The following is a 14,973-nucleotide window of genomic DNA, read 5'->3' on the forward strand; positions in this document are numbered from 1 at the left end:
TAATAACTTAATGGAGTCATCTTTCACTCTCTGCCATAAAGTGATCCCGTAAGCCGTGACAGTGAACCAGCATGCATGACAGTAGAGCCGCTCCAAAGTGAAATGCAGCCGTCATTAATCTGTCTACTGTGCAAAAACATCAATAGTTGATCAATGTGTACTTGGATTACACATTTCAACTTTGACGAATTATGCATTCATTTAGGAACTTTACATCAAGGATTTAAAACAACAGATCAAAATTTACTATAGCAGCTACAATTCCTAAGCAGGTAACTACAGATAGCTAAAATCACTGCTTGTAAAACGAGATTTTCAGCCTGATGAACACCCCGAAAAATTTTAACAGCTGCTTTTTTAATAGGCTGTAAAGCTTGTGTTTGTCCCAAAAACTGCACTTCCACCTCAATAAAGCTGTGACAAAACCAAAAAATGCCACAAACAACCAGCAAACCTGTTTTGAAACTCCTTACATTATCTTTCTTGTCAAAACTTACACGTATTACATTGTGTATTTAATTCTTTTAAAAAATACCTTTTATTATAGTCAAAGGAGCTTGCAAAGAAAAGCGTCTGGACTTCTTTAAGTTGCTTGAAGACGTTTCACCTCTCATCCGAGAAGCTTCTTCAGTTCTAAGGTCAAATGGTGGAGAGTCCCAGATATAAACCTAGTGGGAGTGTCCCCCCACAGAGGGACAAAAGGACCCCCTGATAATCCTCTAATCGCCTGAGCCAAGGTGTGAAAACGGGTGTGGGTCCCAATCAGCCAGAGTTTCGGGTGAGCTCATTGTGAAACCTGGCCCCACCTTATCATGCGAATTCCTGAGGTCAAATGGCCCAGGATGTGAGTGGGCGTTAAGGCGTCTGGGGAGGGAACTCATTTGACCTTAGAACTGAAGAAGCTTCTCGGTTGAGAGGTGAAACGTCTTCAAGCAACTTAAAGAAGTCCAGACGCTTTTCTTTGCAAGCTCCTTTGACTACGATGACCTGGATGACTGAGAACCTTCACAGACACCTTTTATTATATAAATATTCTTGTAAACACTGTGGTTATATATTTAGGTTCTGAACTCGTTTGTTGGAAGCTCATAATTATGCTATAAATATATAGTTAGTATTAAGAAAAAAAAATAGCCCGCTTGTTATTTCCCAAATTGCACCCACTATGGTTTAAGTTGATAACAACACTATACGACTAATTTAGCATATATTTTGCGAGCATACTTAGTAGTTAGCAACTGTAAGAGGAGAGGTAACAAGGAAAGCAATTATTGTATCAACTCTAGTTCACAAATTTACAAATAAAGTCCTTCTGCATTTTGTTTTGTTTTTTATCACAAAGATACACACAATTTAAAGCTAATGTTTGTGTTATACTGCAGGCATGGAAAATTAAGGCAAAGTCCTAAAAACTGCAGTTTCTGAAGTGGCCACTTGAGCCTGGCTTCAAAAATGAGTCTCCACAAAAATGCCCATATTTACAGCAATGCATGTTTACAGCCGGATCCAAACAACAGCTTTGATCTTTATAGCCAATATGTCATAACTAGTCTATGCTGGGTGAATTTATAACTTACCAGTTTTGGTAGGTTTTGACTGTAAAGCCTGCTAGGCCTAGCTTGCATCCTAGCTAGCTTTCTGGCTAGCTAGGATGCTAGCCAGAAAGTGTAAACTGACACTTACATTTTGTTACATTGCAGAGTGACACTGGGATAAATAAAGCCCTCTTTTGTGTGACTTGCCTGGTCCCTGATATTCATGATATATGACAATGTAACTAAATACTGGAGGAGTATAATGAGAAGCTTACGTTCAGCCTGGACTTGTACAAAGTATCCCAGGGTCAGAGCCATGGTCTGGGAGTCCAGACTGCTCAGTGTCTTAGCAGCTGTGGTTCCAGAGATGGGTGCTCCATTCAGCTGGGCATAGTAGGTCATCTCTGCTGGGTTCTTGGGACCGGGAAGTCTACGCATGCTCACCATCTGCAAGAGAATGGGGATGTCATAAAACCTCGAGCAATATGAGAAAAAAATGTTTTACCGCAGTTTATACTGATAAAACATATTATATGGCAAGATTTAACACAAAATCCAAACTCTCTTTCTCTCTACCGAGGAAAGGATTAAAAATTCTTGCTGGTGGCCCAATCAAAACTCTGAATCAGCTCAGTTGCTTTAATCAAGTCGAGCATTTGGTGGAAGATAACTACACTTGGGGAAGACACTCGAGGATAACTGAGTCACTTGAAATCTCAATTTCCTTTCATCATACATCAAACACCGTTTTTAATTTGACAAACATTACACGGTTTAATAAAGTCCGGTAATTTGATTTTGTCATAAGAAGAAGGGATGTGTGTTATTAAATGGTTGGATGATTTCTGCACTGGCTACACCCCGCACCACCCTTTCTGTCTCTCTCTGCCAGCCTCTCCCTCCTCCACTTTGCAGGCATAAAACCGGTCATCCATGGCAACCATAAAACCTTACGGGTGTGTAAGGCATAAGGCCCAGGAAGAGTCAAACATTGTCTTAATTTGCACAATATGGAGCACTGGAGCCGGGAGGTGACAAATACACAAAATGTCATACACACACACACACACACACACACACACACACACACACACAGGGTTTTACTAGAAAGACACAATGAAAATGAACTTATTTATGACAAATTTAAGACTTTATTTAAATATTTGGGTACTGCTTTTAAAGGTTTGACATTGTAGTGTGTCTCAGTTTTCATAAAGTTTGCCCTTTCCATGTCAGTTTTCTGGCAGCGTACTTCATGCTCCCCTGCAGCTTATGCGCTCAGAATATCAGCATTCTTGAACGCAACAACAGTTTTGAAACCCGTCCCCGCTGACTACTGTCAGTAGCGCTGTCCAGGGTGCTAAATCTGGAGCTGTCCAGGGACACACAGACATTCACAAATAGTAAGTTTGCCATTTCCCAAAGCCCTGCCAGAAGGGGGTTCAGGGAATGATACTGACACTATGTTCGTTGATAGTTCTTCCAGGGCAAATGTGAATGTTATTTATTACATTGAAATTTGATACACCCATTTTGCATGGCTTAGAGGGAGGGGAAACAGAAACTTGAAACTCAGGATGAACAGAGGAACCAAGATTTTTGATTATTATGAACTGTGAGTTGTGCAAAGTTACCAAAGTGTAATATAAGAACAAAATTATGTTGCTTGAAATTATCATAGTAGGTCCTCTATATCAGCGGTCCCCAACCCCCGGGCCTCGGACCGGTACCGGGCCGTGAGTCGTTTGGTACCGGGCCGCGAGAGTTGAGGCTCAGGTGTGAAATGTATAGTTTTCAGGGTTTTTATCGGTTTTCAGCGTTATTTTGTTATCGTTTTTATCGTTTACTCTGTTTTCCTTGGTCTTTTCACTTCTTTTTTTCGGTACCGGTACTAGTTTTATTTTGTTGTATTTATCCGCGACACCTTAAAGGCCGGTCCATGAAAATATTGTCGGGCATAAACCGGTCCGTGGCGCAAAAAAGGTTGGGGCCCGCTGCTCTATATCACCACTTTGAGCATCGTTAGTACAGCAAAGACATGTGTAATGTGAATTACAGTAAATTACAGATTGTATAAGCAGAGTGAAGGCATATCAAAGACAACCATGACTATATATTAATAATATATATAATTATATTTAATTATTGTTATATTTTTCCAGTAAATATACATATTAATTCGTTTTTGAAGCACAGAAAGAAGTTTAGAAACCAGATTCTACTGTGACCTTCTGAGACTCTGTCCCACATTTTCTGGAAAAAGGTAGATGTCTACAGACTGAATGTGAAATCCCAATACCTGGAGCTATCTTAATAAAAGATTAAAGCTAAACCTGAATCTCTAAAAAATAAACTTGAGTAGGTGAACACTGTGTACCAGTTTCTAAATACAAAAGGTGATGAAACTCAGAGGTGTAAAGTGTTTTTCTTCCCGTATGGAGGAAGCAGAAGACGCCATCATCACAGCCACACACTGAGATCCACAAATCCCATTTCCACCTACCTGGACGGTGTAGCCCCCCACAGTGGTGGCCCGCCGGGATCTCGCCGTCCGAGGGCCCTGCCTGCCAGCCACCAGGAAGAGCTCAGCTAGCCGTTGCTCCATAAGACTGGCAAAGCTTTGGTAGTTGACCTCCAGGGAGGAGCTGTCTACATCCTGGATCACTGTGAGTCGAGACAAGAGAGGACAGAGGAGGGATTTTGTTGGTTTTCAGGCAGTCACAGAGAAGAGAAACCGGAGACAAGTGAAGAGATGGAGGACAGGAAGGAAAATACAAACAGGACAAGAGCAAAGGGGGGAAAAGAGAAAATAGGTGTGAGGAGGTGATAAAGACAGAGATTGAGAGTGTAAAGAGAAATTATCTGAAGACAGTATTGATACTTGAGAGCAAAGAAGGAAAATAGATAAGAGAAACAAGCAGACAGGAGATGAGTGGGCTACCAGAGAGGACTGGGTGATTGTCCCTTCAATTTAATAGCTGATCATCTTGAAACTTCTATCAGGGCTACAGCGGCACACAGATCAAACAGTCTGTCTGTATCACACACACACACACACACATAAACAAACACACACGCACAAACAGATGAAGGTGCTTGCATCAATCTTGATCTTCAGTGTGCGTCTCTTACTAGAGGCCATAAGAGAGATGAAGCTGTGGACAGACACACAGACACACACACACACTTCAGAATCATTCACACCCGGCCGTGATGTGATGTGAAGCGATCTCTCCCTCTGCCCCGGTCAGGAAGCTGTGAATTATACATCAATAGGTTTTCCCGGGAACAGAGCAGCTAAAGGCACTCTGACACGGAGAGCTTAAGCTGGCGAGGGGGGGGGGGGTGCAAAGGGAGGGGGGAAGGTGGGGGCTCACGAAGAGAGGAAAGGAAAATGTAAAGATCCAATACCATTGTGCTGAATTGCACAACAGCACGCGGCAGGCATTTAACTAACTGCTGTTTTGTCCAATCGATGCAGCTCTTGATTACCACTGATCACCGAGCAGCACCTCAGTCCATGTGTGTGTGTGTGTGTGTGTGTGTGTGTGTGTGTGTGTGTGTGTGTGTGTGTGTGTGAGAGCAATTTACCCGTTATGACCCAGTAGTTCTTGGTTGCTGCAGATGTGTTGAGATTATGATACTCAAGAGCTGGAGACAGAGAGACAGAAATAGGGGGTTAGATTAGATCAGATTCAATTTATTGTCTTTGATAAAGTATCTAACACAAACAATGAAATGCAGTTTGAAGTAAAAACAATAACAAAATTCATAGAAATATGAGAAAGTCTCATTTGAGTCTTTTCACCATCTAAAATTTACTTTGGGATATTTTTTTAGTATTTTCTAAAGATACACACATGCAGACCAGAACTGATTTTGGATGGAGCTCCTTTCTATAAATAATAACACTGACAGTTCCCTAAGATCGTATTTTTATTTATTTATCTATTTCTGGTTACACTTTTATGGCGTGAGTTGCAGTTTTTTGTTTTTAAACTCGGGCTGTTGAACCCATGTGGAACAGAAATAGAAAAAAATCCTTTGTTAAAGGTAACGTTTGAAAACATTCACCCCTGGATGTCAGTAGTTAGTACACTGCAGTCAACTGAATTGTTTTTTCTTAGCCCTCCCAATTCAAATGCATAACCCTAGCAACGATAGCCACTGTAGTAAAAACATGTTTTAGTCTTCCAAGAGAGATTCAATTTGCAGTAGTTTTACTTTTTCACCCCTGAGTCACCTCAAAAACCCTGAAGACCATTCATCGGTAGAGAGTGTAGGCTGTCAGCCTGCTGTTTACCTCAGCAGTAAACGTCTATTTACTCTGGAGGAGGCTCTAAACCTTTTGAAAAGAGTCTAATATGAATTAATGAGTCAGTGAAGCTCACTGCTGTCTGATGAAAGCGATACTAAGATGAGTTTTTGAGGATATCCCGAACTGTTTTTTGCCATTATTAGCTAGCCAGCATTACTGACTCTTTCTTTAAATTAGCTCTAAGACTGCGGGCTCAGCGAATACGATGTGAGAATGTAATCAACCTATTTATCAGAGAGAAACTCTGATTTTTAGGACACCAGAGCCTAACATCAGCTGCCACAATGTTAGCATATAACCAGCTGTTATTGTTGTTGTTGTTTTGCAAGCTCTTGTCACCTGGCAGGAGACGGGAGGGTCACATGGCTAATCTGTTGACGCTAAATGATTGTGACGATACTGATAATAAATTTATGGACATTTTCGTGTGTTAGAGGCCTTCGGAGTTTGAAATGAGCAAGGATAGAGAGCAGTGGAGGAGAAAGACATAATGAGAAAGAGATGATATAAATGTCATATAGCCATATATAGTTTGAACGAGATATATTATGATCTTATAAAAGTTACTTATAAGACGTACTGCATATGTGGCCCGCTTCTCGTGAGGTCTCTCTTGGCTACTTTATTAAACATAGCGGGAAGCAGGTAGTTTCCACGATCCGGTGCCCAATCCTATGTATTTTAATAGATTATTAAATCTATTGGTGTTGGCCAGAGGGGCCAATGGCACGATATGGCAGCCTTGCTGCTGTCAGTCTGCCCCAGGGCAGCTGTGGCTACAACTGTAGCTGCCTCCACCAGTGTGTGAATGTGAGAGTGAATGAATAGTGGAATTGTAAAGCGCTTTGAGGGCCCCGAAAAGCGCTATATAAATGCAATCCATTATTATTATTATTATTACTACTTCTAAGTTTATTTTCCCTGGTAACAATTAAATCATAATTAATAAATAATTGAGCTACACATCTCCTCTGCTGTTGTACTATAATTATTACACAGCAGTGTGCGCGCAGGTCAGGTTTCATTATCTGCTTTGATTTCCTTTACCTCTCACACCTACACTAGCCTTCAGTCTTCCTTCCCATCTCACTCTCTGCTTGTTTACCTGTCAGTGTATTCATTTCCTAAAACGCCGGCTCCTTTCTGTCCGCCCGGCCGTCTCCTTCTGCTTTCATACACACACATCATCACTCCCTCAGCCTGTCGACCTCTTTCTGTGTCCTCCTCATCCGTCAAGCTCTCCCTCCTTATTTCCCATCTGCCCGTTTCACCATCTGTCTCCACCTAACTCCTCTGAGCTGGCTGCTTGCCGAGCACTGAGTGTTTAGCCTGAGTCAGTGGCATTACATGATGCAGTAGCTGTTATCAGCCCGCGTCCTGTCTGCCTGACGTCTCTGTATCTGAACGAGTTCATATTCACTGCGCTGTCCTCTCGAGTTAAACAAGTTCGCGTAAACACATAAGACAATCCCCACCGAAGTGTGAAAGTTTAGACTCATTCGCTTTGAGAACCTGCTCAATGTGCAGATGACTCCAGCGCTCTGATTTCATCAACACAACAGCAGGAAAAAAAGAGGAAGAAACTTGAAGAGGAATCAGATGAAAAAAATAAAAGCAAAAAGCTACTTCTACTATCTAGAAAAATGCCATTTCTCAACAAGTGTAATATTATTGCCTGTGGACTATTTTCACCTGTAGATTGACATATTATCAAGTGAGCATTTTCCATAGGCTATATATAAAAGACAGATGCAGCCATCCTCACATTAACACTGTCACTTTAAAATGTGACAAAGAGCTTTATGACAGTAATCATTTTGCTTCTCTGAAGCCAGATGCTACAAGTGAGTAGTGAAAGTAACTGAGGAATTGAGGGACACAGAGGATAGTGAGAAGATTGGCGTATATTGCATTGTTTTAATTGCATTCATGGTAATACATGGACATGTGTATACTTTTTTAGCCTCAGTTTCATCTGTTTACCTTATAAACACAGACATAGAATTCTTTCTCATAATATGAAACCTAAAATCTTTTGTTTCTCTGTTTTATTTCTACCAATCGCTCAAGCCACACCTGCTCCGACTGAATCCAGGGGATGAAGTGCTTTATATTCTGAACAGCAAGTTTGTTTGAGGGAAAACAAGGATTCACAAAGAATTGCATCATTCGTTTGACTGACAGCTAAAGCAGCACGATATAATAACCACGTGAGATCAAAGCTCCCTCAGATGTACGCTGCTAAAATTCAGTCACGCTAACCTATAGTTAGCACAGAAAGGTGTTGGGTTTTTTTTTTCCAAATTAATCTCAGTTTAGACAACATTATAATGAGAATAATTTAGACATCTCACTGACCTGAAGGTGAGGATGCACACCAAAGCAAATGCAGACACTATAAGGAGACAGGCTCAAACACGCACAGTCATTCCCTATGGCAGCTGATTAAATTCACATTACACATGCCTTCACTGCTTTACAGGCACGCAGCATGCTTTAGCCTGTACTTTGAAGAATAATGAAATACACCTGGTGAAAGATTAAAAAATATAATTATACTATAAGGTTGCCCTTTAATCCTCAAAAATGCAAACACTTAAATGACTATATGCTCCTCTGTATGTAAACAGACTGTTCATATGAATCTCAGTATAACTATAGTTAATTTTTCTGACCAATACAGTGACCTGCATATGATCATTTCCACCCATTTGTTCATTTAATTATGTTTTTAGATTATATATACACAACCATTCGCTCACTGTTTCCCTAGAAAAACGTGCTGCTTTTAAGAGAACAGACACCGTTTCCGTGGTGATGCCAAGTGGGTTTGCATGTGACTATGTGAAGTGTGATGTTTGAGCCCTTTGGGTGTTGAGAGCATGCACAAATAGATACTAATCTAATCTCGCCGGGCTAAAATTAGCACATTCGGGGGACATGGTCAACAGACTGCCGATGGCACGATTGAGATGATCGGAGCTGTACAGCTGTTTGCCCTTTCAGAATCTCACAGATGGCAGTAGAGACAAGACCGGAATACAAACAGAGCTCCTGTGGCTCATCTTTGGGGTCTATGGTCATTTACATATGTTTGTAGAGTCTGCGTCAGCTACTGCAATAATTAATGTTTACCGTAAAGATCTTTTTTGGGGTTTATTTTTAACTGAATGAAACACTTGAAGTGACAGAGGTGACTGCAGGTTATTCATTTGAGAACACAAATTACTCTATAGTACCCTAAAGTGGCCTTTGTCAAGGTAATGCTTCATATAGTCAGGTAACTTAATCATTTCTTTAACTTGTTAGCACCTTCCTGTAGTCTACCTACCTTCAGGTATTTGTAGCTAAATATATAAATACACAAATTCAAATAAAATACATTTAAATTCCATTTAATTACAGGGGAATTACCTTACCCTCAGTCATGGGCTGTATTAATAATAATGACAAGCTGAAATAATTATTTCCTATATGACTTTATCAGTCCATCACATTTCTTTTGGCCCACTCCTTCCAATGTTGCTTCACTTCATTAAGTCCTGCAGGCATTAGTTTATGCATGCCTCTCTTAGGGCCAGCCTTTCATTCAGGCTGAAGTCTGGGCTTTGGCTGGACCACTTTTCTTTTTCACACACTCTGTTGCATATCTGCTGTTGTTCCTGAGATTTTTGTTCTGCTGAATGATTTTTTCCTTAGCTTTAGCTGTCAGCCAGATGGCTTCACATTGAACACTTTGGTATATAAAGGAGTTCATCATCAGCTCAATAACTGCAAGATTCCCAGATTGTGCGGCTGCAAAACAAGCCCAAATCATCAAACGAAGATTGACAACAGCCCTAAATGTTTCCCACTTGTGAATAATCTTTCTCACTCAACTTCAAATTGTTTTGAAATTACTTTGTAAGCCTTCCCAGATTATTGCTGATGTTTTTCCTCCTTGGCATTAAAACAGACCTGAATGCTCCAGATGAGCAAGCTGCCAAAGCCTGCGCTTTTATAGAGGTGGGCACATTTGCTCGTGACCAGTTAATCAAGCGCATTTCATTAGCAGAACCTGTCTGCTACTTACCCTCTTAATTCCTATGTAAGCAGCGTGGATGCACTTTCACAGAGTCCTACGCAAACACTGTTTTGTGTGTTTCTGTTTTATTCGTCTCTCTAACTAAACAGTTTGACCTCTTTCTGTTAACATATATGTGATAAAAGACCATCACTCTTCTTGAATTAGAAAAAATATAAATATTTCAAGGAAAGCCTTAGGTGAGAGCTCTTTGAAGTGTGTGGGGAAAAAATGAGTAGCACCTTGCATTTTGTAGGAGTACCTAAAATAATCTTACCGTTTATGCAGAACGCTGCTAATGTCACATTATAGCAACCATGAAAACCATAACAAATGAGAGTTTTTAGTTAATTTAACTGCAAAATAATGAGTAAAAAAAAAAGCATAAAATATAGCATGACATAAATAAATAAATAACATTAAAACTCTGCTGCATAGTTACATTTCTACTGCTCCTATCCATGCTTTCATTCACTCGTCTCATTTTTGCTGCAGGACACGCGTCACAACACCAGATGCTAAAGGAAAAATGAAACCCCAGCAGGTTTGATTAAACTGCAGAATCTGATGTTCTGATAATGAGAAAGGAATAACTGCATCAGTCGTGATATTTTAGAAAATGCCTCTTATCAGTGTTACCCAATCCTTAATTCCCCCGTAGAGAAGCAGGTCAGACATTTGTTATGTCACGAAACATGCAACGCCCTGCAGCGAACTCACTGGTTCTCAGTAGTCAGTGTTCATGAAGGTACCCTACATATGCCGTGTCAGTTTCAGGCCAGCAGCACAAAGCAGCACAGATTAAGTAAAAGACAAATGGTTATGTAAAGACTAAAGGAATTCGCGTGAAGAGACTCACAACTGCTTTATGGGAAGAAAACAAACAAGAGCATCATCTTCTGACGCCTCTTTCTGCTCTGCATGTGTTCGATCGTCTTGTGTCAATACTGATATCCGGCACGGGCAGTCCTCCACTCTGCCTCCAACCTTTGTCTAAGTCATGTTCTGCACCCATGTTCCCTTCCTGCTGCTTAAAACCTGACAAGAAATACACATGGATGTAACCATCTCTGTTCTTGTTGTGTTTTCATTCCAGCCTTGCCAGCATGAGTGTAACACTCTAGCAAGTCATAAAAAATAAATAAATAAAAAACATTCCCTGATATTTTCTTGGTTTCGGATTTTTGAGGCAGATATACAACATGTTCAAACCTACCTCAAATTTACCTCAGGGTGATTTATTGATTAAAGTGGAACAGAGCAGGGTAAATAAAAAATGTAACGTATTTATTTATTTGAAGTTCTTCTCAGTAGGTGATGAAGATACCAGCAAAACAAAAACTACAAAGTCACCTTTTCAGCTATAAACTATCCCTGACAACGCAGAAGAGGCTCCTTCTGATTTGTCAGAATGAGCTAAAAAACAAACAAACAAACAAAAAAACCCACACCCATTAGGGCAATATAATGTCAAAAGCAATCTTGCTTGGTGATGTAACTCAAAACTCACTCCTAAGTCTCCTACAATGGCAGCTGTGGATGAGGTTGTTTTTGATAGTGTTATAATAAGCTCTGGCACAGTGCATTGACATATACAGCTAAAGTGTTGCTGCGACATTTAACTAAACATTGCAAAGCGTAAATGTAATATTTCTTAATATTTTCTAAATCGTCAGAGCAACATGCCTCACCCAATGATGAATTTCTCATTTTAATTTCCCCTTGCAGCCCTTTATACAAGATTAGAAATGCATCATAATCATCCAGCCGCGACTCTGAGGAGATGGCTTGAAGGTAGATCTAGTGAATGAGTACTGAGCACCCTAACTGAACTCTAATTTACTGGTTATACATCATTTATTCTGAATTAGACTGTTGAAGTCTTTGTGTGCTGCTGAAAACCGCAATTCCTCCAATGGCCACTTGAGGCTGGCTCCAAAAGTGAGTCAATTTGCTTGTTAAATGCAAAACTAACACCATTAACATCATGTTTCTAGCCTGATAGGCTACAATGGAGAGTTTAACCCTTCATAACAACTTTGAGTGGCGTAACTGATTTCATTGGTCGATGGCGCCAATCAGCATCACCTTCACTAACTGGAGTGATTCTAAAAGACCTCTCGACATCATTTGTGCTGTTGGTGGCTTCCAACACTCCCACACTCCCAAAGCGTAACATTTTACGCTAGGTGACAAATCGTCTGTATATTACGCTTCCGGGCACCCAACACGTCCATATATCACGAGATTGGAAAAATGAGGAAACATGAGAACTGTTTGGAATGAATCTACACATGTACATTTGTTTTACTTAAATCGCTTTGGAAAACACCATCTAACGTCATTAAAGTGCTGGGTAAGGTTAGGGATAAGGTAAGGGTTAGGGCTGGAATACATGGCTGGAACGTGTATTACCGCGGGAGCGTCATTCTACTGGATTTCATCCATAACCCGGCGCATAGCATAAAGAACGCTGAAGGTCACCTTTCACGTTCCGCAGGAACGCCTCTGGACTTGACAGGTCGTCACTACATTACACCTCGGGGGTGAGAACGGGCTCTGACTTTTGGAGCATTTTTAATCTTATGTTGACCATCATGTCACAAAAGGGTTACCAAGATGGCTGAAAAGAGTATTATTTACTTTAGTGAATTTTTTTTATCTTCATTTTAGGCCTTTTCCTTTTTCAGAGTATGTATATCAGGTAAAAAAAAACGTCCATACTGGCAAGCTAACATTTTTAGCTTAAAGGATTGTCTGAATACATGTATGGCTTTTTTGTGGTGCAGATCAGCCACAAAGTTTAACTTCACCTGTGGTGATCATTACAGTGGCTACAACCATCTTTTATCTACAGTCTATGGGTACCATAAACTGTTAATGCGGTTGCTCAAAAATGGGATTCCTACCTGCAGCAAACCACACTGGAAGCAATGTAAAGCATGCTTTAATGCTCACAAAACCCTTTTCACTGAGAGTATATATTTGATAGACAGATGCACTAATTAAATTTCATTACTATTTGTTTTGTTGGTCTGGGTGTCATAAACTTAAAACTTTCAATAAACATAAATGGGAAAAATAAAACCAAAATCATCTGTATGGCTATATTACAATGAATAATTGATTACTCTGTGTCACAGTATGTACAGTGTTGGTATTTGGCAGCTTCCAGGTGTAAAGGGAGCTTAATGTTTGCTAAACTATAGTCTTTAGCTGTAAGTGCAAAACATAACTAAATGGTGTAAAAGTGTATTGAGTGTATTATGGATGCACTTACGCTCAGCGATGACCAGCGGTGGGTAGAACAGGAAGTACCCCACCAGCTCAGCAGTGAGCTGGTTGAGAAGACTGCTGGAAATTGTCCCGTTAAGTATTGAATCCTGATTTTTCACCACATACACCAGAGTGACTGAGGGGGAGTCAGGTTCCTGGGAGACACTCTGGATCTGAGGATAAACACACAAGCACAAAATACATTTTATTATTTTTATTTGAATCCGCCTGTCAAATATGGTACACTATGTGCCCCATTGTCATTCTAATATATGTCATAATAGAATGACTTCAATACTTTATAGCGGGCACACAAACAGCCAGCTACGGCTGCATGTATAATTCAAATATTCATGCTGAAATATCTAAGCGTATCACGCCAAATGTCAAAAATCCACATAAAGAATGCATACCAGAGCTTCAGACACAGTATTACACTTTGAGTGAGCACAATATAATAAGACCTAGGTGATGCTGTGAACCTTATGTGAATGAGTCACTGTAAACGAGTGGATGGCAATACAAGGTACGAGGGATTCCCATCACATTCCTCCATGAGTGTTAATATTTCAGAGGATAAATTTTGAATGGAGCCTATATATCTGTCTCTTCATGCTGAGACCTACTTCTGATTATAATGGTGTGTGCATGTGCAGTAGATCCTGCATTCATGAGGGTACATTGACAGATGGAGAGAAAGAGACAAGAAATAAGAAAGAGGAAAGAAGAGCTTCAAAAATTGCACACAAATGAGCTTTGATTGTGTCTCCAGTTGTTTAACAACACAGCTATTTTCTTCTTTATTTTTTTAAATTGCTGCAAAACTGTCTGACCTTTTAACAGTAAAAATACCAGGTAAATACCACAGAAAACACAAGAAACACACCTGAAATAAGGTATTCGGACTAGATACAGAGTGGATACAATCAAGAAAGCTTGTTTTCTGGTAGGTGACGAGAATTTGACTTTATTATTCATGTAAACCTTCTCAGCATGCAGCATGCAAATACTGCTTATTTGTCCGTCTGTTTTTTCTAATAAAAAACGCCTCACGCAGCACCTCAACAGTGAGTGTGTTGTAGGTCTCCAGCACTTTGTCCTGAGCTTCATCAAAGGCGTTCTCCAGCCTCTGCTCCAACATCTGGACAAAACTGCAGGAGTAGATGTTGTCTGTCGGGCCAACAAACCTCAACACTGGAAAACAAAGCATAAAAAACAACAACATTATTTATAGGCTGCAGTTTTAAAAACCTACCTTTTTTTTCATGAACCGGTGGTAAGACGCTTTAAAATTTTTCACTTTATGGGCAGTTAGCTCAGCAGGATGAGACAGAGAAATGGCCCAGGAGCCTGGGGGCCTATAGCTAGCTTTTTTACTCCTCTATCAATCAAGTGTATTACATTTTGCTCTCGTCATTAAAAGGATAAAATAAACCAATTATTGAACAAAAACTCTTTAGTTTGAAAGTCAGACACATTCATATTTATTATAACTGATTTATGGGTGGCAACCTTGTGTCCAGTCCCTCTAATGCCATACTCTGGTGATTTCTTTAGCAGAAACCTACGTATTCAGGTACAATGCTCCAAAATCTGGCTCTTCAAATAACAGACTATCATTTAGACTTTAATCTGTTGTCATGGCAATGTTGTAGCTACAAATTGAATTGCTGCACCGCAAGAATCATGGAAAGAGAAATTATTTAAAAACTCTTCAGCAATCCACTTCATCACGCTGCATCTAGAATCTGTATCTGGGGCTGTGGTTTAGGTATTAGTGC

At 40.1% G+C, this 14,973-nt stretch overlaps 1 protein-coding gene across 3 annotated transcripts in view; it reads right to left on the bottom strand.

Annotated features, from left to right (window-relative positions):
- kiaa1549la (KIAA1549-like a) overlaps positions 1-14,973 on the bottom strand; it is a 132,407-nt gene that overhangs the window by 57,073 nt on the left and 60,361 nt on the right. For all 3 annotated transcript variants that reach the window (XR_014874855.1, XM_085164745.1, XM_085164744.1), the window contains exons 6-10: positions 14,253-14,386; positions 13,197-13,365; positions 5,127-5,186; positions 4,039-4,199; positions 1,811-1,982 (exon numbers count right to left, since the gene is read on the bottom strand). Coding sequence is in view for 2 of the 3 variants with exons in the window: in XM_085164745.1 (XP_085020871.1) it covers positions 1,811-1,982; positions 4,039-4,199; positions 5,127-5,186; positions 13,197-13,365; positions 14,253-14,386 (696 nt within the window). In the remaining variant the exon portion in view is untranslated. The remainder of the gene's footprint in view (positions 1-1,810; positions 1,983-4,038; positions 4,200-5,126; positions 5,187-13,196; positions 13,366-14,252; positions 14,387-14,973) is intronic.

Source organism: Neolamprologus multifasciatus, chromosome 7, assembly GCF_963576455.1.
Source record: "Neolamprologus multifasciatus chromosome 7, fNeoMul1.2, whole genome shotgun sequence".
NCBI lineage: Eukaryota > Metazoa > Chordata > Actinopteri > Cichliformes > Cichlidae > Neolamprologus > Neolamprologus multifasciatus.